This window comes from Polyodon spathula, chromosome 38 (assembly GCF_017654505.1).
Source record: "Polyodon spathula isolate WHYD16114869_AA chromosome 38, ASM1765450v1, whole genome shotgun sequence".
Classification (NCBI taxonomy): Eukaryota; Metazoa; Chordata; class Actinopteri; order Acipenseriformes; family Polyodontidae; genus Polyodon; species Polyodon spathula.
This window is the reverse complement of record NC_054571.1, coordinates 209,439-236,173: the sequence shown is the minus strand read 5'-3', so window position 1 is coordinate 236,173 and position 26,735 is coordinate 209,439. Positions and strand designations below refer to the sequence as shown.

General features: G+C 45.6%; 1 protein-coding gene across 1 annotated transcript in view; it reads right to left on the bottom strand.

Moving 5' to 3' along the window:
• cacna1ab (calcium channel, voltage-dependent, P/Q type, alpha 1A subunit, b) overlaps window positions 1-26,735 on the bottom strand; it is a 71,859-nt gene that overhangs the window by 31,897 nt on the left and 13,227 nt on the right. The window contains exons 2-6 of the mRNA XM_041235647.1: window positions 26,539-26,678; window positions 7,908-7,999; window positions 7,390-7,542; window positions 6,672-6,859; window positions 1,187-1,290 (exon numbers count right to left, since the gene is read on the bottom strand). Coding sequence (XP_041091581.1) covers window positions 1,187-1,290; window positions 6,672-6,859; window positions 7,390-7,542; window positions 7,908-7,999; window positions 26,539-26,678 — 677 coding nt within the window. The remainder of the gene's footprint in view (window positions 1-1,186; window positions 1,291-6,671; window positions 6,860-7,389; window positions 7,543-7,907; window positions 8,000-26,538; window positions 26,679-26,735) is intronic.

Here is a 26,735-nt window from a genome sequence, read left to right as displayed (position 1 = left end):
AGGACTGAAGCATTAATTAACACTGGCTCGCTGTCCCTCTCCCACAGCTCCCGAGCACAGCGCTGGGACAGACACCAGCCTAGTGCTGCACCCTTTTCAAAAGACCCTGTACGCACTGCATTTGTGGGCGTGGGTTTTGTCATACGGCCACGCTGAAGTTGTAAGCTGTAAAGTGTTTATCAGTAACACAGAAAAGTGGTAAAACGTCGTAGTTGAAAGAAACACTTCAAACAAACATATTTTCCAAAGCGGTAGAACTGCATGTCATCAGAGCTCGGTGACATAAAGAAGGTTCACACTTCAGCAAACAAAAATAAACGGCACTACACAAAAACCTATAAGAACCCTGGGAGGTAGACGCTCTAAGAAATCTCAGCATTTCAAACAGTTCATAGCGGTCGAGAGATTATTTATCTTGTGATATTAACATCCGTTTGTATTTCATTCCACATAACTAATTATTCATTTTCCAGTGTGGTTGAACTTTGTCGCTTGAGCACCAAGCTGCCTGCTGTTGTCTCATAAACAGATGTTAATTTTCTCATTATAACCCTTAGAAAAATGGGAAAAATACCACAGTATTTTTGCGTGGTATTGTTGCAGTTTTCCCATGCTTATGCAACGCATTTACCATCATTTATCCTGGTTTGCCATGGGGTTTTTATATGCTATACCAGAACTCTCTGTGCTTTACAATGCTTCCCTATGCTTTACCAGACCTCTCTGTGCTTTACAATGCTTCCCTATGCTTTACCAGACCTCTCTGTGCTTTACAATGCTTCCCTATGCTTTACCAGACCTCTCTGTGCTTTACAATGCTTCCCTATGCTTTACCAGACCTCTCTGTGCTTTACAATGCTTCCCTATGCTTTACCAGACTTCTCTGTGCTTTACAATTACACTGTGTGAGCAGCACCTATCACAGCTTTTGCTGTGGGAAAATGTAATAAGGTAAATCACATAGGAGAACTCAAATCACTGTTAGATTTATCAAATATGTTTCATAGTAGTCTTCATGTGAAACATATCTTATAACAATAAGTGCCACCCTACACACAGCATGTTAAATGATATTGCAGCTACTGTACAGGAGGTGTTTGGTCTCCACTGGGAGGGTCTAGCTGTGGGTGTGATTTGTTAGGCTCTATGGGGCTCTAGTGCTGTCGTAGCGGCCGGCCAAACTTACCCAGACAGGACACCCAGCACCAGATTCAGCATGAAGAAGGAGCCGATGATGATGAGCGGGATGAAGTATAACCAGTTCCAGGCATTCCCTGAGGCATCATTGCTCTGTGGAGACAGACAGACACAGGGATTGAAAGACAGCTCCAAACCGTGCAATGTGATAGTGAGTGAGTGAGTGACTTAACCAGGGAGACCAGACAGCAACTGATATAATCTACAATACTGCATGGTAGTAGAGGAAAAAGAGGAGAGAGAGAAAAACTATCAACGAATGTGCTCTCAGAGGAGCACTGGAAACCTCGTCAGCCCTCAGGGGACAGTGCTCAACATCCAGACAACCCACTAACAGAGTCCATGGCAAACTGGACGAGGCACCTACAACAGAGGCACAAGAGAAGCTGAATCCGAGTGTGTCAGATTTCACCTTGAAGAGCCCTACTGAGTCTGCCCCCCACCCCCAATGTGTCTCTGAAAGTAGGGCAGAGAGTGCATGTAAAGCACTGCGACCCTCCTGGAATAGAGACTCTGCACTGTACTGTACTGTACTGCACTGTACTGCACTGTACTGTACTGACAGAGACTCTGCTCTGTACTGTATTGACAGAGACTCTGCTCTGTACTGGAGCACCGCATCATCTCCCTGTGTGCTCGCCTCTCTGGCTGTCTCTATTTGTGGAATCAATTCCAGAAACCTCCGCTCATCCCGCATGTAAAGAAGGTTTGTTATTGTTTTTAATGTATCTCTTTTATGGGATTAAAGCTCCCTCGGGTTCAGAAGCATTGACTCCTCCAACCCCCATTGAGTGTGAATAATATTATTCAAAAGAATCAATTACAAAAGAGTCGATTCCTTATGAATATACAGCAAAAGCAGCCTTCACAGTGGCCAGTGAACTAAATCAATGCACAAAGAAAACAAAATTCTAAAAACTCCTATCACCAGTGAGCTGTCAGAAAATCTCCATGGAGCTCTGACACTCACACTTCTCAACCGAGCCACAAGACAAGTTCACGTTGCCAGCCTATGATGACTAATTCCAGCCCGAGGAGAAATCATTACATCAGACACTTCTTCATCTGACTTCAGCTGACAGTGCTATTAGTCCCTAACCTTCCCAGAGTGCTAAATTCACAAACAAGAAGTAGACATTGTTACCATACAGTATGTAGCATCCTTGTTGAACCTAGAGTCATACTTCTGGGTATGATACCTCCCATTCTGATGTGAAACTTCACAAGGGTATTTACTGGAGACTGCATGAGATGGGAGTATGTGGAACAGCGTAAGATTGGCAGCCGAGACCAGTGGACAATGGAACAGCAGAGGATCAGCTTCCAATGCGTGGGTAGAGAGAACCCTGCATGCCCGGCTACCCTGAAGCACATTCTCAAAGGATATAAGGTGGCTCTGAGCCAGGGTCGCTTCCCTTGGCATCATGAGCAGGTGCTGCGATGCTTGGCATTAGCACTGGAGGAACAGCGTAACAAGATCAACAGCCACTGCCAGTATCAGCAATAGCTCCTTATTTTCCCTTCCAAGATTGCTAGAGATTGGAGAATGCAGGCAGATGTTGGTCAGCGCCTTATTTTCCCTTCCAAGATTGCTACAGCTACCCTTCGACCTGACATTGCCCTGTGGTCAGTCTCAGCAAGCCTTGTTCTCCTGGTGGAGCCGATTTCTAAACATTTGAACACACTGCCTTCCTCCTACCAATTCGACCCCAGGTGTCCCAGCTAAGCCAGCCTCCCCTCCCCAGTCCCTCGTCTGCTTTCTTGGAGTGTTCTTGAAGCAGCAAGGACAGCACACGGCAACGGTGTGTCCTCTGTCTGAGAGTGACCCATATATCCTGGCTGGCCGCGCTGCAGCTATTAGAGGCAGATTCGCTGTCAGGAAAGTGAGCAGCGAGACATTATCCCTGGTAATGAAGCCGCCATCGATCACACTTCACCCAGCCAGCCCGCCTCCCTGCCCTCCCCGTCCAGCAGCAGCTGTGTGAAGGGCTGGATGGAGACACTGTACTGCTGGAAGCAATTATGGAGCTATTCACAGAGCAGCCAGGAGTTTGAATAAAGTGTTAAAACTACTGATCTGGCAGAAGAGTAGAAAGTCAGAAGCGGGAATGTTTTTTTTTTAGGGTGTACTTTCGTAACTATTCCCAGTAATGTTCTGTACTGTACTATATTATATAGAAACAGTACAAGCTATTTCCTTTAACTGGCACATTTACACGACAACCCCTTTTAAGTGTAAACAGTGTGTGTTTTACCTTCGCAGTCCAAAATGAAGCAATGCTTTTTTAGGCTTGGCAGAACAGCGGAGTGATTTTTGAAATGAATAATAATATGCAGCCTGTCCACACACTAGTGAGTTCCAATGACCCGGCTCACGGTTTCGGTTTCGACTCACTTGTCAAGGCAGCTTGTTTTGTGATTTTGAGGTTTTGCGCTCCGCCAGTATTTTGCTTGGTGCATCACTATGGAGCGATTGACATGCTGCGCTGGTAGGAGCCTGATTAATTACTGCCTGCTCGGATAACTGATCACTGCAATCCCAGGCAATAATAGGTTATTTTGTCTGATTGACCAGGGGCAGAGAATTGAAGGTTCACCAGCCATTGCAGAGCAGCGGCCCAATGTTTGAGACTGATTATAGCCCTAGCAAAATCAATTTCTTCTCAGATTATGGTTGTTTTGGGAGGGGAGCTGAAGCCTGCACTGGGATCCACTGTCCTGCCTCGAGCATGGGAGGCTGATCCAGCTTCTCACACTTGCTCCTGTACACTTTAGTGTTGCGTGGTTACAGAGCTGCCCAACAGGCAATTTGTGTTCAAGGTTTTTTTGGTATATTTTATTATGAAACCCGGGTTCATGTTTTAAAGGCATTTATTTAATTAACTCTTATTTTTTAAAAGGAGAAAAATAAATAATGTTAGGGTTACTAAATGAAAAACAAACACTCTGGGAGTGCTGAACTGAACCCAGAGCACATTACTGAGCTGAACTGAACCCAGAGCACATTACTGAGCTGAACTGAACCCAGAGCACATTACTGAGCTGAACTGAACCCAGAGCACATTACTGAGCTGAACTGAACCCAGAGCACATTACTGAGCTGAACTGAACCCAGAGCACATTACTGAGCTGAACTGAACCCAGAGTACATTACTGAGCTGAACTGAACCCAGAGCACATTACTGAACTGAACCCAGAGCACATTACTGAGCTGAACTGAACCCAGAGCTGAACTGAACCCAGAGCACATTACTGAGCTGAACTGAACCCAGAGCACATTACTGAGCTGAACTGAACCCAGAGCACATTACTGAGCTGAACTGAACCCAGAGCACATTACTGAGCTGAACTGAACCCAGAGCACATTACTGAGCTGAACTGAACCCAGAGCACATTACTGAGCTGAACTGAACCCAGAGCACATTACTGAGCTGAACTGAACCCAGAGCACATTACTGAGCTGAACTGAACCCAGAGCACATTACCTTCTCTGTGCAGGAAGTACTACTAATATTAATAATAATAATAATAATAATAATAATAATAATAATAATAATAATAATAATTAGGACAATCTTGATGCAGAAGTTGATCTTGGTAAAGTCATTCTCTTAATCAATGTGTTTAGATTGAACAAGCTTCCTTACATTGTACTTATGTTGTGATGCAGCCAGTAGGGGGTGTAGAGACATAACATTTGTTAAGTTAGGATTTGAATTTGAACCCCAATCCCCAGTAAGGTGCCCTTCCCCCCATTCCAGGTCGACAGTCAGTTCTCATCACATGACCGCACTCTCCAGTGGTCTCTGCTTCGTGTTTACTGCAGTGCCCTTTTTGTATTAAAATTTGATACTTTTTTTGTATAGTGAATGCAGGAATATCTCTGGGTAAAATAAAAACATGAGTATTAAAAATAGAACGATGAAGAGACATGGAGGGAAAAGAGGAGGGGCTGAGAGTAAGAACATAAGAAGGGGAAAGTTTACAAAACAGAGAGGAGGCCAGTAATCTTGAGAGTAGCAGGATCCCAGAATCTCATCAAGCAGCAGGGAGAGAGAGGTGCAGGGAAACAGATAAAGGGAAGTGAAGGAGAATCACAGACAGCTGTGGATAACCAATAGAAAGAGCAAGGCTCTCAGGGATGGCAATAAGACTCCCATTGCATAGCAGTATGATCCATTCCCAGTTTTACTGAGAGGGGCTGTACTGGGGGAGCTGATTACAGGACAGGCTATGGGGGGGGGGGGGGGGGGGGTAGATTGCATTTTAACAAATTGAAATTTTTAAAGATATTTTTTCCACACAGATAAAAAATAAAATAAAAAATGACTGAGGCGTTAATGCATATTAACAAGCGGACTCTTAACAAAATACTGACTATTTCAGAAATCCCCTAGCTGCTGTAGAAACACCATCTGGATTCCAAACGCATGTCTCATACGAAACAAAAATTTGAAACATTGGATGTCTTTAATTTGCTTTGCCATAGCTCTCTGTGCTTTACAGTACTTCTCTATGCTTTAACATAGCTGTCTGTGCTTTACAATGCTTCCCTATGCTTTACCAGACCTCTCTGTGCTTTACAATGCTTCCCTATGCTTTACCAGACCTCTCTGTGCTTTACAATGCTTCCATATGCTTTGCCATGCTGTCACTGTGCTTTATTACACTTTGCTGTGCTCTTATTGTGGGACACTGGGATAAGGCTGAGCCTCTTGCTGTGTCACGCTCTGGTCTGTCCCAGCCAATCGAATTCTCAGCACTGATTAATTAGTGCAGGCGCCCACCACTGTTCTCATTACTCTGAGTGCTTGACTCACCGGGGGAGTGGAGAAAACTAATGCAAAAACTGCTGAATGAGGCTCTACCACCGGATTTGCTGCGTCCATGAAATATTTGGAAATTTCGTGTTTCTTCAAGTCAAGCAGACGATTGTTTCCACTAGTGCCTCCTCCTGTCTACTATTTCTCGGTTAGATTACTGGAATGCTTTGTTTGCTGGCCTTCCCCATTTCAAATTACACAGGCTCTAACTGTGTAAAAGCTGTATTGTACTGTATTGTACTAATTAGGAACTGTGTATGTACATGTCAGTCAGGCAGGGATAGCGCCTCCCTGTGGAAGCTGTGTGAGCAGCACCTATCATTGTGAGGAGTCTGTTATTGGTGAGAGCTCAGGAGTGAGGTAGAAGGGGGAGCAGGTGTTTTGACTTTATTGATTTCCGTAGGAATAAAACCCTGTGTCCAAGAATCGAAGGATTATAAATCACGAAGCAGAAATGCAGCCAGTCGATTATTCTTATCGTGTGTGCAGACTGTCATGTCTATAAATCACGAAGCAGAAATGCAGCCAGTCGATTATTCTTATCGTGTGTGCAGACTGTCATGTCTATAAATCACGAAGCAGAAATGCAGCCAGTCGATTATTCTTATCGTGTGTGCAGACTGTCATGTCTATAAATCATAAAACACTCACATAGTAGAGAAGGTCGGTCCAGCCCTCCATGGTGATGCACTGGAAGACGGTGAGCACAGCGAATAGGATGTTGTCGAACTGGGTAATGCCGTAGTTGGGTCCGATCCAATACCCTCGGCACTCTGTCCCGTTGGGACACAGCCGGGACGGAGGCTCCTTCCCGCAGGGGTAGTCCTCCCGCATCTCCCCTGAAACACACAGCAAGCACTTACTGATGACACTGGTGGATTCGCTCAATAAAACAATGAGTCTTTTTAATACTAATGCATTATTAAACTTCCGAATCAGCATGCAATATGAAAAGGGCACTTTATTATAATTACCAACAAGCCTTTTTATACCAAACCTGAGGTGACATCACTCTTCAGCAATTCTTTCTTTTCTAACTGTTTTCCTGTATCTAATAAACATCATGCATGTGACACATACACACACACATGGCTAATAAGATATATTACTACAAGCGATCACAACAGAAGAGGCACCAACAACCTCCACATATCAAACCCAAATAAGGGATGTGTCCTTATCAGTAACTCTCCACAGGCTGGCCTTTACACTGAATTTAAGGAAATACCCGACAAAGCACAGCAACACATAAAATATAGAAACATTACAAAAAACTCTCTTTACTTCTAACAACGTTCGCACATACATTAGAAATCGAGAAACCTTGCTCAGACTGATCTGAGGTTGTCCCAGACTGTCCCATACTCACTTGTGAAGATGTCGAAGCAGGTGGTGTGAAACTTGCCCATGTAGAACTCCAGCCCGATGATGGCAAACATGAGGATAGCAAAGAACAGGAGCAGCCCGATCTGCAGCAGAGGGATCATGGCCTTCATGATGGACTTGAGAACCACTTGTAAACCTGGAGAAGAACACGAGCAGAGAGGGAGTGTGAACTCGCTATACAGGCACACACACACAATGACTGATGCACAGAGACGCAACAAGCAGTTATCCTGAGAGTGCCCATAATTTAGTTGTGATTATTTATTGTACTCCTAAACGAATCTCGTTTCTGACAGGCAACGGAATCTAAAAGGATCGATGCCTCTGCTGTCTAGATGTTTGGTTCCTCTCTCTTAGTGTTGACAGTGGTATGGCTTTACTGTTAAATGCAAAAAGTAGAAGAAGCATGATTTAAGATAATGGCGGGTCTGTGTGTGTTAGTGAGAGTGTGTGTGTGGCGATTGTGCAGTACAGTAATGACGAAGCCTCTATCTCACATACTCGGGATTCCTGACACAAGCTTGAGGGGCCGCAGCACTCGCACTGCCCGCAGAGTTCGCAGGTCAAAGTCCGAGCCCACCGTCGCCAGGATGCTGCGAGGAGAGACAGAGACACAGCAAGACAAAAAGATTTACAATAAAATACATATAAAAATCCAGGCCCATCACTCCCAGTTGTGACACATCCCCAGACATCGAGGCAATCAGGCCTAACCACCAGAGTACCATCCCATTAACATGGAGAGTCCTGAAATACTGACTGAACTCTGGAGCCAGCCCTGTCAGCACCACTCCCACTCGGGCTGGGCAGTCCTCCACCTCCACTCCTCAACACCCGTGTTTTAACAGAGCAGCCTTCACAACAGGGCCACCTCTTCATACAAAGTCATATCTGTGTGTTCATTTACTTGTACTCTTCACCTTCCTTCTCTGTCTCTGATACAGTACAAAGCTGCTCTCCGCTCAGTCCCAGACTCTGGTGTATTCAGTAAATACCTTTGAAATCTGTTATTCTGCCCATGGTGGCTCAGTTATAAGGTGACCACACTGAAGTGGGTAGGATTCTGTCCAGGTGACTGCACAGTATTTCTCCACTTTTCCCCCATGCTTTTTTCCATGATTCTACTATTCCATGGTTTGCCATGCTTTGCAATACCTCTCTGCTTTACAATGCTTCCCTATGCTTTGCCATGCTTTCACTGTGCTTTATTACACTTTGCCATGCTTTTACTAGGGAAACATTTAAAAGGGTTCCTCGCTCTTGTGGTTTATCATGCTGCCAGAACCCCTTGATATATCCACAGTCCTTGTATTTGTGTTTTAAGTGCAGTGGGGGTATAAATGAGTCCTTGTGTTATACTGTCGCCACCGTGGCAAATCGTCTTCATTCTTTCTAAACGAAAGGCACAGAAGGCTGAGGCAGCTGTCAGAAACTCTGCTGCATTTCCATGCCCTGCGCTGTCTCTGCTCAGCTCTTCCTGCACAGATGAATGCCTCTCAGGTGACAGCAGGGTTGCAAGATGAGGTGTGCTTTTCATAAAGTTCTTCTGTTTTATACGTTGCTGTGCTTTGTCGGGTATTTCCTTAAATTCAGTGTAAAGGCCAGCTTGTGGAGAGTTACTGATAAGGACACATCCCTTATTTGGGTTTGATATATGGAGGTTTGTGGAAGGTACTCTGTTGTGGGGTGCAAGGTTGTAGGTGTGTGCCAGGGGGACCCCAGTAGACAGGGACAGATTAATCCCACTAACTCAAAACTGGGGAGAGATGAGAGAATGAGAGAGAGGGAGACAGAATCCCAGTCATGATGTTAATTCTGGTAAGAGCCAATCAACAAGTGCAGCCTGATAACTGTCAACATAATGTTAATTTCAGTAAAAGCTCATTCATTAGGGACTGTGATATACAATCCGAACCTCCACTCAATCAATAAGCATTTAACTCTACCAGCAAAAAAAAATCTGGAGTAAGCTAAAAAAAAAAATGGAATTCTGTTCCTGCTGGACACCATTAGCTCTTTTTGTCTTCTTGTGACTCAGTTATTGCAATTATTATCAGTACTGTTACAACAGCGATGTATTAGGGAAGCACTGAAGCGTTTTCAGACCTGCCTTTATGACAGTCTTGGCTGAAGCAGCAGTGGCTTCACTGACCTATTGTACAATCTGAATTCAACAAAATGAGACAGGCATTCTGTGAAACGCACTCACCAGATCAACTTCAGCGCTTCTGAAAGCTGCAGTTACACGCTGGTGCAATAAGAAGAGTGACAAGCAGTTTACGGTCTGTATGGGAACTATTAAAAAAGTATTTTTCCCTGTGTTGAGGGCTGGTAACACAGCATTCACTTTTATGTATTTTAAATGACAAAGTGTTAAACGTTATTTTAGACAAACTCTGACAAATCTGTGTCTTCACCCCCTAGGGGTGCTAAAATGACCCTCACCACCTTGCCAAGTTCATACTAAAAAAAAAAACGAACTGAGATTGGAATTGTGATATAGAGCCGCATCACTGAGAGGGAACCAGATCAAGCAAGCTGGTGATGGTAAGCAGGACTGAAACACTGAAACCTTTCAGTGGAAGAAAATTCTCCCATCCACGTGTTTCTGCCCTCCTAGTGCCAGGATCATTTACTCAGCAGAGGGAGGGTCTCTTTATCTGTGTGATTCAGACAGTCAAGCTTTACTATACCAAAGCAGTGCAAAAAAAACACACAGAGCTTATTATGAACAGCGGTAACCAGAAACTATAAAAACATAACTACAAGAGTTCCTCAGTTTGCTTTTTAAATAATCACGCACATTAACACCAAAAACATCCTGGACAGATGATGCCTTTTCTTAACTTTTTTGGTGTAAATGAAGTTATGAGATTCTGCTTTTTATCAGTGCAAGTGCCGGTCAGATTGTTAAATGATAATAATATCACACAAAGCAGAATCTTTCCTTCACCCACTCCCTTATTTTACAAAGCATCCAACAATCCCATCACAAAAATAAGATTTTCACTCTTTTGTAAATATCTATTAGTTGTTATTAAAATTAATGAAATATAAACAGCAATGATATTGTCAGAAGGTTAAACCTTGAAGATGTTGTATTTTTAGAAAAGCATTGCTTATCTTTAAAGCTGTGCAAGTTTTAACAGTCGGGTCTCGCTGTGAGAATGAGTGGCGCGTTGCTATGGGGATGGTTGTTGTTAATAATTTTAATTTGTGCAACACTTTGACTGCAGTGAAATTAGGAAGAGACGATTTGAGTTAGCCATAGCGAAGAGCGTTTAAAATGGATACGTTTGTGACCAGAGTCAGTGGGAAGGGATTCGGAGAGTCAAACACACCAGCTGCTTCAATAAGCATTGAAGCCAGTGGAATAAATGAGAGGAAAATTAGCACAAGCCTGACTGATGGAAATCTCTCTGCTGAGCTCTCCGAAACTATGGTCTCCCGAAAGTCACATTAATGGTAGCCACAGCACATGTGTTGCTTTTCATTATATGTATTGTTCAATTTAAATGGTAACATTGCTCATGTTTCAGTCAGTGAATGGATTTTGATGAGTTCTTTATGGATTTGAATGGCAGTTTCTGGCATTTGCATGCGTTGTTGGGTCTGGTGGCCCTCAGGGCTGTTTAGGGCCACACATGCAGCCCTTTCATTCATTCACATGCACTCCACTGTTTTAAGCACTACAATAACACAACAAAGGCAGCTGTATATAAAGCAGCTGTAAATGACCCCACAGAGGTCAGTTCACCTGCTATGAAGAGTTGCTGTTTAGAAAAGCATGTGGGTTTACATAATCCCCCACCACAGCTGTAAAAACAAAACTGGAACGATATCGGTAACATGAAAGACTGGATCATCATGACCTACATACAGCTCTCCAGCATCCCGGGTCCTGATACTCGGAATAACTTGTGTAACAAGAATGCTGTGCCCAGGGTCAGTAAGTAATGCGCCAGAAAGGAAACGCAGTTGAGCAATCTCTTCCTTTAGCACCAGGGCTGAGGGGAGATTTACTGTTGTGATCTCAGTACTAACATACTATTCAGGAATGGGGCAAAGGTAAAGTACGCTGACCAGTTGCATAAAACTTCCCACTTAGGAGTACTCCCCTTTAAGTGTTCCTTGAGTTTTGCAGAAAGCAGCTTAACACATTGAGGCAGTACCCTCGATAAGGGAAAATGTGTCCTGAAGTACTCTACTTGAAAGTCATACTTAAGGGTTTTTATGCAACCAGCCCCCCGTAGTGTGAAACAGGGGGAGAGAGGGTAAGCAGAATCCCATTTGATTCCAGTGTGTTGAAATGTGATTGATAACACCCGCTATAGCGACCTCTTGTATGTGGTCGCTGTTGGAAATCAGGCTACAGTGTATGATTACTTAAAATATACCTGTTTGTAAATGTATTTAATTTACAAAAGTGCAAAAAAAAACGAACACACAAACTTTAGCATTGCTCAGCGGTACTTACTCGCAGAGAGAGAAGTCTTTTTAGATTTAACTAGGTTACAGACTGCAGTTTTGAAAAAGTATCAGGGGCTGTGAAACCAGCCACTCTGCGGCATACCAACACGTTCCAGATGTCTATTTTCCAAGCAATGAGATATTTTTCCACTTTAATAACCTAAAACTGCTTGAATGTGTGGAGGCTCCTGGTGACCAGTCCTGAGAACTGCTGCATTGGGAAAGCTGGTGCATTTTGCAGATGCATTTTAACAAATGCAGATGAATTGGAAAAGGCAGTGGCACTCAGGAGAGTTCTCGCACTCAGTTTAGAGAACAGTCTGTGATGTTTGTTTCACAAAAAGCTATCGCTGCAGAGAGAGTGGAACTGGGTCAGGACTACAGAGCTGAGCACAGCCCTTCACCTTAAAGGGACAGAGCCCCGATGAGGAGCCCCAACTGCTCCCCATTCAGAGGAAACAAAGTGGCTTTAGTATGGCAGCTCCTCCTGCTGTTCCATTAAACCTTACAATCAGGGGTCAGTTCATAAACAATGAGGACCCTATCCTATCATTAAGGAAGAGGGATGGCATTTTTGTTCCTAGACCTAACGTACTGACCTTGACATACAGCAGCTTCCATATATGCTTCATTCTCATCTGCTTGTGGGTTTCATGACTTATCAATACACATAGTGTACACAATACAGCGGTGCAGTGTGTGTGTGTGGGAGCAGTGCAGTGCAGTGTGTGTGTGTGTGTGGGAGCAGTGCAGTGTGTGTGTGGGAGCAGTGCAGTGTGTGTGTGTGTGTGTGAGCAGTGCAGTGTGTGTGTGGGAGCAGTGCAATGTGTGTGTGTGTGTGTGGGAGCAGTGCAGTGTGTGTGTGTGTGTGGGAGTGTGCAATGTGTGTGTGTGTGTGCAGTGCAGCAATGTGTGTGTGTGTGTGTGTGTGTGTGTGTGTGTGTGTGGGAGCAGTGCAGTGTGTGTGTGTGTGTGTGTGTGTGGGAGCAGTGTAGTGCGTGTGTGTGTGGAAGCAGTGCAATGTGTGTGGGGTGCAGTGCAGTGTAGTGCAGTGCAGTGCAGTGCAGTGGCTGCAGGAACAGTCCCTGGATCTCAGTGTATCTTACTAAAGTCCTTCTGACAGCAGCACGCCAGTGGGTCTCTTCCCATTCACCAGGTCCCCATGGCAACCAGCCATTTCTCATTCACACAGTTTCCACGGTTACGAGCCTCTTCTCATTCATAACTGTTTCCATGGCAACAGGGCCCTGGCTCATTGATACAATCTCAGGGAATCATCAAAATTCAGGAGCCGTTCGAAGCTCCCCAGTGACGGGGGAGGGGGGGGCGCTTTTATTTCTTTGATTTTGATTTGAAAGGTTTGGAATTTCTCACTCTTCTTCTGCTAAACAGTAAGACAGCCTCAGACACACGCACACCGTGGGATATATTCAGGCAATGTGGTGAGCTGCGAGCTGGTCACATGAGCCCGCTGTGTGCCCTTCTCCCTCCTACTCACACTCACATCTCCTTCAGCTGCTGCCGTGGCAGGCTGTCTTCCATTGTACCTGGCAAGGCTCGGAGTGGCATGTGTGCGCCCAGCAGGGACCCCTGTCCACTCAGGACTCGCACACTGTTCACTGTTTGCCAGCTTTCCAGAGGAATGATTCATCACTGCTGACCTGACTAGAAGTGTGTCTTTTAACCTGCAGATTGTCAGCTCGGTGTATGAATGAGATTTATGCAAAGCGGCTTTTTCTACCGGTGTGCAAAAAAAACCTGTAGAAAACCTATTAAAAACCTGATAAACAAAGAAGATATCACCAGACAAACCCGTCGGCCACACTGCCTCCCTCCCTCCCAGTCCCTCAGCTCTAACTCCTAGGACATCCAGTCTGATGTGGCTTTCTAAAAACAGCTTCATTCAATTAATTAAGAACTTCACTGAAGCCCTGTTTCTGTGATGCTGCACCCTGACCTTGCTTTGAAGAGGTCAGTCTTTATTAAACACGGTTTCATTCCAGAGGCCCATTGCAGAGCGCTGTGCCTTTCCATCTTTCAGTGTTGTTTAATTAGACACACCACACCCTTTTCATACAGGAGACTTCCAACCAAGCTCACCGCCAGTAAAGCTGGACTAGGGCAGTGAGGCTCAAGGGTCACACAGGGTCAGGTCAGGCCAGTGTGTCACAGTGGAAGAGGGAGCTGCACAATCAGTTGTTAGAAGAAGGATAAGACTCTGGGGATACAGACAAACAAGAGGCCATCACAAAGAGACTGCCATCCAGGAACACACACACACACATCACAAAGAGACTGCCATCCAGAAACACACACACACACGCACACACATCACAAAGAGACTGCCATCCAGAAACACACACATCACAAAGAGACTGCCATCCAGAAACACACATACACACACACACACACACATCACCAGCACTCACAAACACACACTCACACACACACATCACCAGCACTCACAAACACACACATCACTAGCACTCACAAACACACACACACACACACATCACCAGCATTCACAAACACACACACTCACACACACACACACACACACACATTCACAAAAACACACACACACTCACACACACACATCACCAGCACTCACAAACACACACTCACACGCACACATCACCAGCACTCACAAACACACACACACACACACACACACACACACACACACACACACACACACACACACACACACACTCATACGCACACATCACCAGCACTCACAAACACACACACTCACACGCACACACACTCATACACACACATCACCAGCACTCACAAACACACACACTCACACACACACATACAGCTATGGCTAAGAGTTTTGAGTCACCTAGAATTTTAGGATTGCAACATAATTAAAAGAAACGATATGAACGTAATTTAGATCTTTTATTTAACATCCTGTAATCAAAGAAACTGCAAAATGAAACCGCAAGAGTCTTCCTGAGGCCATAATAGCAGTACAGTAGCATTTCATGTTAGAGTTCCAAATGTCAGTTTTATTTTCAGTTTTTCGTTAAGTATCTGGTAAACTACAAAGCAGTATGTAATTGAATATGTTATCGTAACATTATGCAGCAGGTTTCATTCGACTGCTTGAAGCAAAAAGAGTTCATTCTGTTGGGTGATGCACAACTTTTGGCCAGAGCTGCAGAATCAATGCACAGATTCTGTAGGTATATATTACTATTGCACACTGTTCTACTTAGGGGTGAGTTACGAGTCAGTCTGACACATTGAGGACGATGCAGTAGCGTCTTTCTATAAATACAGCCATGCGAGACCCCACTGGGAATGCAGCTGCGGGGCACCAGTCCCTGCCAGCTCCCCCAGTTCAGGGAGGAGCGGAGAAGAGCAAGCTGCTGCCAGGCAGACTCACACAGACGCAGGTTCAATACGCAGCAGACCTAGCAAAGCTTGGAGCTGTATTCCAGTGATCGGACACTGCCTGAGAACCGAGAATGCTGCTGTACTCACTGATTCAAGCTCCCAATCGAAATCCTCCAAGCAGGACTATTTCACTCGCTTCACTCCTACAGCATATTCATTTGAAAAAACGTTAAGCCCTTCATGAGGGAAACATTGAAAATAGGACGCATAATAAATCTGTATTTATATGATAGGTTTTTCTTTTTTTTCTCCCATTGCTGTATAAATATATTTATATGTATCCGTCCCAACATGAGGGCACCATGCATGAAAGGGTTAATGATAAACGTGTGTTTGTTTTGGTCGATGAAATATTATTATTTTATTTTTTTCTTATTTGATTAGCTTGTTTCTGATGGTTATGTTCATTTGAATTAGTGGGATTTTTTAAATGTAGTTTTTATTATATACACCGTCTTGACCAGGCCTCCTCCCTTGAAAAACAAAGCGATTTTAATCTCAACGGGACTTTTCTGGTTAAATATACACTGCAGGTTAAATAAGAGAATCCAAATAAAGCGCCCTGCTTACATCTGTGAAGATCAGGGCGGGTCTAGGAAGCTGTGAGAACACTTCACGCTCACAGAAGCTGCTTTATCAGCAGCACCTTCAGAGTGTGAAAGTGTGGACCTTCTAATGGAAAGCTGTTCCCAGGGAGTATCGAGGGAGAGGAGGAGTGCGGCTGCAGGGATTCAAGTGTGGCCCCCGGGGCTGCAGTCAGTGTAGTACCTGCTGCTCGGCTTGTGAGGGCCTTATTCATTATGAACTAATAAAACCAACTCATTGATTATCTCATCACACAGGGGAGCCTCCAAAGTCATGAGATCACTCCAGCAGGGTACAAACCCAAAGAAAGCCCTTGTGTTCTAACCACAAAACCTAATCAACAGGAATACAACATCTCACCATTCCTCTGTCCTCTCCTCTCCCCTCTCTCTCTCAGTCCTCTCTCCTTCCTCCCCTCTCACCCTTCCTCTGTACTCCCCTCTCCCCTCCCTCTCTCTCTCTCTCTTTCTCTCTCTCTCACTCTCTCTCTCAGTGCTGAGCTCAGCAGTCTCTCCTCACTCAGCTGACATGCAGGGAGTAATCGGGCCACAGCAAATCACATGGCAGCGACTCCACCAGCCCTGCTCTCCCCCTCCCTCCATAGACCTGCACATACACTGCATGCTTTCCTTCATTAGCCATGAACAGCTATGTGTCTATCTATCTATCTGCAGGACAGAGACTGCTGTACTGTTAAAATAAATACATCAGACTATCTCCCCCCTCTCTCTCTCTCTCTCTCTCTCTCTCTCTCTCTCTCTCTCTCTCTCTCTCTCTCTCTCTCTCTCTCTCTCTCTCTCTCCATCAGTGATGCACACTCAGCGAGTTTCATTCCCTAATGCTCTGCTCTCTCTGCCCAGATTCCATCACAGCCCTGCTTGGATCAAATGCTGACTTTGTATCATTGTATCAAAAAAAAATACATTTAGATAATTTGCTTGAATGTTTTGCCAATATTTCCATTCCTACTAGAGTGATACCACATTATATTCCGGGTCTCATCTAACAATGCCCCACCAGACCCCATCCTTGCTAGATCATGTAGTTATTGTTTAAAAAACAAGGTTATGTTTGACAGGCCAGTGGAGGTGCTGTGATCTGAGACGATGGAAGGATGATGGACGCTCAGAAACGTTGGTTGCAAAAGAAAAAGAATAGTGTGTTATGAGATAGCCAATTGACACACATACACACACACGCACATAAACACACATGCACAAGCACATGTACGCACATGCACGTGCACACTAGGTATGGGTGCATCACACAGCACGCTGCATTACGCTGATCAGTAATTATTCACGCTGTCTCCTCACGGCATAGGCTTTGCACAGTGTCGGGGGAGCTGAATGAGAGTTTCCGAGTCGAGGGGGAGGGGGTTGTGCAGAGCACCAGGCAGGCTGCTGGAGCTTAGTGCAGTGAAGGGGGAGGGAGTTATGTTATAAGGCCAGATGTAATTCTTCTCATCAAATTATTAAAATGCTATTTGGGGAAAAAAGCAAACAAACAAAAACATAAACCTAACAGATGCTGCATTTTTAAATTCTGTTGTGTAATTCCTGAGCTGTAACACAGCTTGACGGTGTCATTTTGAACCCCTCTCGCTGTAAGTCGTAGGGTTAGTTCAATGTGGCAGGCAGGGGAGGCTGCAGGCTGGCACAGCTGCCAGTGACTGATCTGTGTGGCAGAGCTGACGTCACTGGCAGTGCATCTCTGGTGACAAAATGGAAACTTTGTAAAAATGTAAAATTTCAAGAGCGCTAGATATCACATCTAATGAAACCCCAAGGAGGTCGAGGGTCCAAGCGGGTGGAAAGCTGTTAAGAGAGTTATGGGAATAATTCCGTTGGAAACTTGACGGCAGCACTCAGCACTGGTACAATTAAAAACACAAACAGAGGGAGTGGGACAGCAGTGCAGGACCACGCTGATTGGCTCATTTCCCCGGCTTTCGTTTCTGTGTTTTTAGCTTTGATTACATTTTTCTGTTTGCCTAAAATACTCCAGCTTCAGCACAGCCGAGTGCTATTACAGGAATGTCAGGAGAGTCACGCGTTACCCTTTCTGTGCTCTGCTTATAAAGATGTGTGAATGACAGCTGCATTGTCTTCATAGGAAAAGACAAGGAACAGTTAACAGGATTTGGTCAGGTTATGCCATTCAAAAACAACCCAAACAATCTCACGGATTGCTTGTTTAAGTATTCTGGTTAAGAGTTTAATAATGAATATTCTGTCCTGGGCCATGACTACTTTTTAAATCTTGGTCGTGCCACCAGCCAAGTTAGCCTTTGAAGTTAATCCCAACTGTGTCTTGATTAACACAGCCATTTCTATAACTGACTTTATATATACACACACACACACACACACACACACACACAGTAGTCTCTGGCTAAGAGAACACCCCTCGGGAAGCCAGCAAAGTATACTGTTAGCCGAAGTGTTCTCTAAGACAGAACTGACCACCGGACACAATATGCCAAGGCCAATTACCATATAAATCAATAAATACAAGCGTATGTTAATAAACTTTAATAATAATAAAGTACCTGACATATTTCATTAACAAAACACCCGTACATACAGTAACAATGCAGCAGTGGCTTTAACAGTAATTATGAATACAAGAATGAATTTGAACACAAGGGTTAGTAACACAGCACTGCCCTACTCTCGTTAAAAAATGCAGCAGCAGCCCTAGATTACTCTCGCTATGTCAGCTGTGAAAAGATTGAATAAACCCTTTGAATTTGAGTTTGATAATGATGAGTTATCAGGTTCAAACAGGAGTGTATCACAATCGGTTATCAACGAGTCGCTATGGGTGCCTAAAAGGTGTTCTTTTAAGCGAAGTTCCTGTTTACCATGCGTTTACTATGGGGAGGTTCAGTTGTTCACTAAGCCGAGGCGTTCTCTCAGGGTTATACACACACACAGTTAATTTAACTGCTTCAGAGTTGCTACAGCGTCAGTGAATTGAAGGAAGTCCATTTTCACTGTGCCCTCTGGTAGCCCTGTCTGTGCGCACTGAGCGCAGCAGCCTCTCCCAGGCCATGGTTAACTCATCAGACAGGGGCGCTGTTTAGGTTCAGTTCACCAAGGTCACGAGGTCCAGTTTAAAATAAAAATCAAACGAGCAGAGAGGCAGCGGGGGGGTGTTTCATCTTCAAAGCAAGGCAGGACTTGAAAGAAGAAACAAGATGGAAATGTGAAATGAAAGGTAGCCGAGCTTGGCCTGGAGCAGCGCTGAGGCACTGCAGTGAGCAGGCCCTGCACACGCTTGAAGACGACTCCACTGGGTAACACTATCAAACAATGGCTGCAAATTCACAATCAACTCCGACTGAATAGCATAGGAATAATGTTGCCGTGTCTCTCACACGCGTGTTAGCCTTCAACTCAGGGCTAATTTCCAGGGCTCCGGTCGGCGAGGTGTGAAGCAGAGGGCTGTCACTTGAAATGACAGACTGGTCTTCCATCAAGCCCGTTTACACATGCTTCCACTAGCCCATGTAACACCAACACCAAGAAAAAACAAAACAGCTTGTAAAGCACAGGGAGCATTGTAAACCACAGAGAGGTCTGGTAAAGCATAGGGAAGCATTGTAAAGCACAGAGAGGTCTTGTAAAGCATAGGGAAGCATTGTAAAGCACAGAGAGGTCTGGTAAAGCATAGGGAATCATTGTAAAGCACAGAGAGGTCTGGTAAAGCATAGGGAAGCATTGTAAAGCACAGAGAGGTCTGGTAAAGCATAGGGAAGCATTGTAAAGCAGAGAGAGGTCTGGTAAAGCACAGGGAAGCATTGTAAAGCACAGAGAGGTCTGGTAAAGCATAGGGAAGCATTGTAAAGCATATGGAGAGCACAGGCATAAAAAGGTTGTCAGTAAATTCCTTGACCAGTTTCCCAATTTAGTAAACCTCTGTGTTTAAAGGCTGATTTTGCCAGTTTGTGGAAGGGCTGTGTAATGTGGTCGGGTTCGCCCGGGTGATTGATCATCTGCAGCAGAGTTAGAGCAGCTTTTCTGCAGCACAGGATCCCTTCCCTCGCCCCCCCTCTCTCTCACACACACACACACACACACTCCCTCTCCATTCCTCTTTCCTCTGCTTTATCTCTATCCCCTCACTCTCTCTCTCCCTCTCTCTCTCTCTCTCTCTCTCTCTCTCTCCCTCTCTCTCTCTCTCTCGCTGTGTGAGCGCTTGGGGGGGAGACTGGTATGGAATAGTGCAGCTGAACAGACAAATCAGACAGGCATGCAGACACTGCAACACTACATTACACCAGCACTAGCGGCCCTTATTACACCACAGCCCTCCCTCTCTCCCTCCTCTCTCCCTCGCTGTCTCTCCATCCCTCCTCTCTCCCTCACTCTCTCTCTCTCCCTCGCTCTCCCTCTCTCTCCCTCTCCCTCTCTCTCTCTCCCTCTCTCTCTCTCCCTCGCTCTCCCTCTCTCTCCCTCGCTCTCTCTCTCTCCGTCACTCTCTGGTTTATTCTCAAGACTCCCTTGAAAATGCAAAGCCAGGTATTGCTAATGCTCTAGAGCAGTACCAGTTTTTTTTCTTTCTTTTTTTTGTACCACAGGAACATGTGATCATTTTTCTTAAGGTTGACGGCACGGTAAATTACCATAAAAATGGACTTGAAAATACAAGAGGCAAAAAGCAAAGACTGAGAGCAAAGGCTAATGTAGATTTTGTAATGAATTTGAATTCCTCTTGCTACGTCAGTGTTGCAGAATATAAAAAAAGGCTTTCAGCTTTCTAGCTCCATGTTCTTAAAATACATTTCAGGAAGAACTCCGATTTACTGTCTTGATCCCTTTAAAATGGACTCTCTCTGTGTAGCTGAGACATTTTGTTTTGGCTCTAATTTGTAATTTGATGAACTTGTTTGTGTTGGTTTTTCTCATTTCAATTTGTGAGGATGTTGACCAGGTCTCCCTTGAAAACGAGAATCTCATCGGGACTGTCCTGGTTAAAATAAAGGTGAAATAAATAAATAGTACAGTGCAGCTCATGCCAGCTGGCATGATGACACCCAGGCCCAGCTCTGAGGACCCTGATCTGGAGGATCTCTCCTTCCTCTCTGTCACTCACCACTGTGCCAAGTCAGCTACTGGGCAGCTGGGGCTGGATCCTTCCCTACTCATGAACAGGGAGCAGTGAACTAAGTGACCAAACGTTTTGCTCTGTGTGTCTCCTCTAGTATATGAACAGGGAGCAGTGAACTAAGTGACCAAACGTTTTGCTCTGTGTGTCTCCTCTAGTATATGTACAGGGAGCAGTGAACTAAGAGACCAAACGTTTTGCTCTGTGTGTCTCCTCTAGTATATGTACAGTTTGCTCTGTAAACACACAAGGCCAGAATCTCAAAGACACTCCAAAACTTCATTAGCGCATTTATTTATTTTTCTCTGAAAGAAACAAAAAAATACCAATTAAAATCTGCCTACAAATGAGAAAATGATTCAAGGCTTCTTAGCATCGTCCAAATGAAACGTCCGAGTTTAAGTGTATTGTAACTGTGCATAATAACATTGTGATTATCTGTAAGTAATTAGAGACAATGTAAAATAGCCAGTCGTGCAAAGCGTTTTAAATGTAATTACAATAACCCTATTGTGTTATAGACTTTTGTTCTTCTGCCGACATCTGTGTGCCTTCGCTCAGTTTCTTCTAAAGCAGAGCTGCGATGATTTCAGCTCCTCTGATACTGGCGCTTACAGGAACCCAATCCAATCCAGAACCGCTCAGATCACTTCTCTTGTTGCGGTTCTTCCATTGCACTGGCAAATTGAATCGAAACTGTCTTCAATTCTGCAACGCCACTATCCTTAAAAAATGAGTCTCCCCTCAGCGGATCGAGCCTGTATAATTGTACATTGCACCCCAGGCTTTGGATAGGCATGGAGACTGAACTGTTCCCTCCCTCCCTTACCTTCTCAGAGAAAGGGTGCTTCCTCCAAACCAGGGCAGGCTTGAAGCATTGAGACTGAACTGCTCCCTCCCTCACCCCTCTAAGAGAAAGGGTGCTTCCTCCAGACCAGGGCAGGCTGAGGCATGGAGAATGAACCCCCTCCCTCACCCCTCTAAGAGAAAGGGTGCTTCCTCCAGACCAGGGCAGGATTGATGCACGGAGACTGAACCCCCTCCCTCTCCCTGCCTGCCTGTCTGCCTGCCTGCCCTTTCCTGTCTCTTAGAACTCAACATTGCATCTGTACTCTAGCAAGCCAAAAGCAGGGAGGGCAGCAGGTAGGAACGCACACGTCACTTGAGCTCATTGTGTCCCTGCACTACAGAAGAACGAGCAGCAGCGAGGCTCCACCACGGGAAAGGTAACGAATCCTCCCTCAGCCTCAGCATGCCTCACTCAAAATGGCTGACGGAGATGCAGAGGAGAATTGCTGCTTTATCTTCTGAAACTCGGATCAATAACCCATTACACACACACATGCACATACTGACACACACACACACGCACACACTGACACACCCACACACACACACGCACACACACACACACATGCGCGCACACACACACACACGCACACACTGACACACACACACACGCACACACACACAGGCACACACGGAGCGTCACAGAACACAGGACAGGTCTGCTGGTCACACCACTGCCCATCCCCCTCACAGGGTATTGAGACTCCAGCGTTCGCATTCAGAGCCTCCTCGGAAACGACCTGCACGGTAGAATGACAGCAGCAGCTCACACTGCTGCTGGAGCTGAGCTGAGGATCCCTGTTCCTGCTCATACCTCGACAGCACAGCACAGCTCGTCCGGAATGCTAAACAGCCTCGCGATGGAAATAAATGAGAGAAAAATAAAGAGGTGGGTATGAAAGGAACGGTTCTGTTCCTCCGGGCCTGCGATCCTGCCCATGCATGGCATCATGCAAAGAAAGCTGACAAGCAGGGGTGTGTGGCTCGGGGGCCTGGGTTATGAGTTTGTCAGTATTGCAGTGTTTGATCTCTCTGATCGCAGCTCACCGTGTTTCATCCTTTTAGAAATGAAAGCAGCGTCTATGGCTGTGAAGCCCTTTCTCTCACACTGTGCCACATGGTGCTCAGAGAGGTGAGGGCTGCTCTCTGTGTAATTAGGCCCTTGCTCTTTGAGCTGTGCTGCCCCACCACCTCCCTCTCCCTGCTTCCAGCTCTCAGAGGTGACATTTCCGCTGCTCACGCTGCAGTCTGCTGGCTCCAGACCCCCTGCAGAGCCCCCTTTGATTCGCACAGCTCGTCGTGTCCTAATTAAGGTGTGAACAAGCAGCCCTGCACTCTGCATGTGTATCTGTGAGATCCAGAGTCCTGCACTCTGCATGTGTATCTGTGAGATCCAGAGTCCTGCACTCTGTGTGTGTGTGTGTGTGTGTGTGTGTGTGTGTGTGTGTGTGTGTGCTCTTTAACTCTTTGTGTGTTAGCGTGTGTGTTCATCTATCTTCTGTTATTGATTGCTGATTGCTAGTTCACCATGTATCTTTGAAAAAACAGTTAGAACTGCAATGAAACCATGGTACCCTGCTGAGTGGCCTTTCTGGGAGTCTGGGAGTGTGTGGAAGGGCAGGGCAGTCTGGGAGTCTGAGTGCTGCAGGGGTTTGTTGTGAATGTGGGTCTGTGAGAAAGGGGGCCAGCGCAGTGCAGGCAGGTGATTAATTATCTGAATAGGTAGATAGAGCTGAACATTAATCACAGAACAGCTGCTGCTTCCTCCTGCCCCTCCTCCCTCTCGCCCTCACCCTATCCACCTCCCTTTCTCCCTCTCCCTGATTTCAGTACCTAGTCTGCTGTGCCTCTTGTTGTGTTGCTGGCTAGAATACCAGATGCTGAAGCTTGATTCTGGTGGGTTTTGGAAGGAGTAGAAGTAGTAATGTGTTTGATTGAGTTTCCCCCTGCGAGTGTCACAAAGGACGTGTTTCACACAGTATTGAATGTGTCTTTTATAAGCTCGATGCCGCTGGCTCCTTTTAAAATCCGTGGTTAGCGTAAGCCTTTCATGCAGTACTGTAGGTCAGCAAAATATCATTTTTTTTAAGAACAGAGAATGCGCAAAAACATATCTTCTAAATGTTAGTGTATCCCTTTAGCATGAAAACTACCAAACAACAAACCAAGAGAAGGGTTTTTCATGCTGGGGTTGTGAATTCAGAAATAATCCAAAAGTTACATGAATGCATCCAACACACACAGGGTACAGGCACAAGTCTCAATAAGTAGATGGAAAACTGGTAGAAATAGACTGGCTCTCTGTACCGCTGGAGAAAAAAAATCTCCAAAAAGCCACGAATGACAAACATCAAAGCTCTTTTTACTTTTACATCGAAGGTTTAGGACAAGGTGCGGGTGCAGTTAAAAGTGTAAAGACTTTACTGTCCTCCTTCGGATGAGGCATAAAACCCAGGTCCTATTGGAAGTGACTCTGCAGCAGCCGTCGTGATGCATAGTCTCTGTGAGTCGCTTTGGATAAACGCATCTGCCAAATGACTCATTCATAAAATAACAATGTGAGAATTCACAACACAGTTTTTTCTCGAATGAGCTGGTTGAACTCAGTGGACCATTCCTGTGTAAATAAGTACTGGGGGGTGCTGATCAGAAGTGGTTTGGAGTTTCTGGTGAGATGGTTAGAGCAGGGCTGATAGGGATGGAGGGAGTGGAGGAGATGGTGACACGCTTTGACAGCTTCTCTGAAACTGTCCTTTCCTGAGTTAGGGAGGCGAGCCTTGGATCACTTCCCTGTCAGGAGAGCTTAGGCTGGGATCAGCCTCCTAACTCCTAACAGAAGCAGAAATGTTTTAAACAGGACTCTGTGAACCCCCTGCATTGTCACAGCGCAGCTCCTTCACAGCGTTACCTGCCTCAGTGGAGCGAGTGCTTTGCACACGAGAATGCGCCCAATTACCAAACTCAGAGACAACAGGGTGTGCAGTCTCCATTCCTCTAGTCTAACAAAGGAGCCTTGTTATCCCTAACCTGAGGTGACATCACTCTTCAGCAATTCTTTCTTTTCTAGCTGTTTTCCTGTATAGCTGGGTACCCTCTTGGCCCAGCTAATAAACATCATGCATTTAAGGAATTACCCACACAAAGCATAGCAGCATATACAACAGAACAACATAGAGAGGGCTACTCCACAATCAATCATAAAATATCAATGTTCGCATCAACCAACAACAGCTGGACTCTACTGCAGTAGCTCCACACAAGTAAGCATCATCGTCACATTATGGCTTCATGCTGTTCTCCAAACCCACATTGTAAAGCACAGAGCAACATGATGAGGACCATTCAAAACAAACTAGGGTAAACTAGCCTTTACAACAGTTACCCATTGCAAAAGCACAGCACACTGGAATAAAGCACAGTGACCACATGCTACAGCACAGGCTAGCGTTGGAAAGAATGGTAAAGTGTATTAACAAACAGGCAAACCAGGGTAATCTGTGGTAAATGCAAAGTATAACCATGGGAAAAGCATGGGGGAAAATTGCAACAATACTGTGGCAAAGTACAGTGGTAAACATTTAGAAGGGCAGCCCAAACCTGATAATCCAGTCAGGCTTTCATGGGGTTAACACAAGCATCAGACACTCAGACACACGACGGTTCCACTTCAAACTGTTTATTCCAAAAGATAACCCCTGCTTCAGTCAGGTCAGCAACAACAACGAGCTCCCATTATCCTGAAAGGGCTGATGGGAACACAGGCATGCAGCTCAGAGCAATATACAAAGCACAGTGGGGTGTGACACAGCCAAACCCCTGAACTCTGAAATACAGTCCAGCCCCTGAACTCTGAAACAGAGTGCTGCACACCAGCCCCTGAACTCTGAAACAGAGTGCTGCACACCAGCCCCTGAACTCTGAAACAGAGTGCTGCACACCAGCCCCTGAACTCTGAAACAGAGTGCTGCACACCAGCCCCTGAACTCTGAAACAGAGTGCTGCACACCAGCCCCTGAACTCTGAAACAGAGTGCTGCACACCAGCCCCTGAACTCTGAAACAGAGTGCTGCACACCAGCCCCTGAACTCTGAAACAGAGTGCTGCACACCAGCCCCTGAACTCTGAAACAGAGTGCTGCACACCAGCCCCTGAACTCTGAAACAGAGTGCTGCACACCAGCCCCTGAACTCTGAAACAGAGTGCTGCACACCAGCCCCTGAACTCTGAAACAGAGTGCTGCACACCAGCCCCTGAACTCTGAAACAGAGTGCTGCACACCAGCCCCTGAACTCTGAAACAGAGTGCTGCACACCAGCCCCTGAACTCTGAAACAGAGTGCTGCACACCAGCCCCTGAACTCTGAAACAGAGTGCTGCACACCAGCCCCTGAACTCTGAAACAGAGTGCTGCACACCAGCCCCTGAACTCTGAAACAGAGTGCTGCACACCAGCCCCTGAACTCGGAAACAGAGTGCTGCACACCAGCCCCCTGAACTCTGAAACAGAGTGCTGCACACCAGCCCCTGAACTCTGAAACAGAGTGCTGCACACCAGCCCCTGAACTCTGAAACAGAGTGCTGCACACCAGCCCCTGAACTCGGAAACAGAGTGCTGCACACCAGCCCCTGAACTCGGAAACAGAGTGCTGCACACCAGCCCCTGAACTCTGAAACCAGCAGTTGAGCAGGAGACCCCTCTTGTCACTCACCCCGTGCAAACGACCACGAAGTCCATGATGTTCCAGCCGTTCCGCAGGTAGGACCCCTTGTGCAGCGCGAATCCCAGAGCCAGGATTTTAATTCCAGACTCGAAGCAAAAGATCGCAATGAAATAAGGTTCAGTGTCATCCTGCACGGGAAAAAGAACACAGGAAAAAAACACACGATGCATTACCTTGTACGTTTA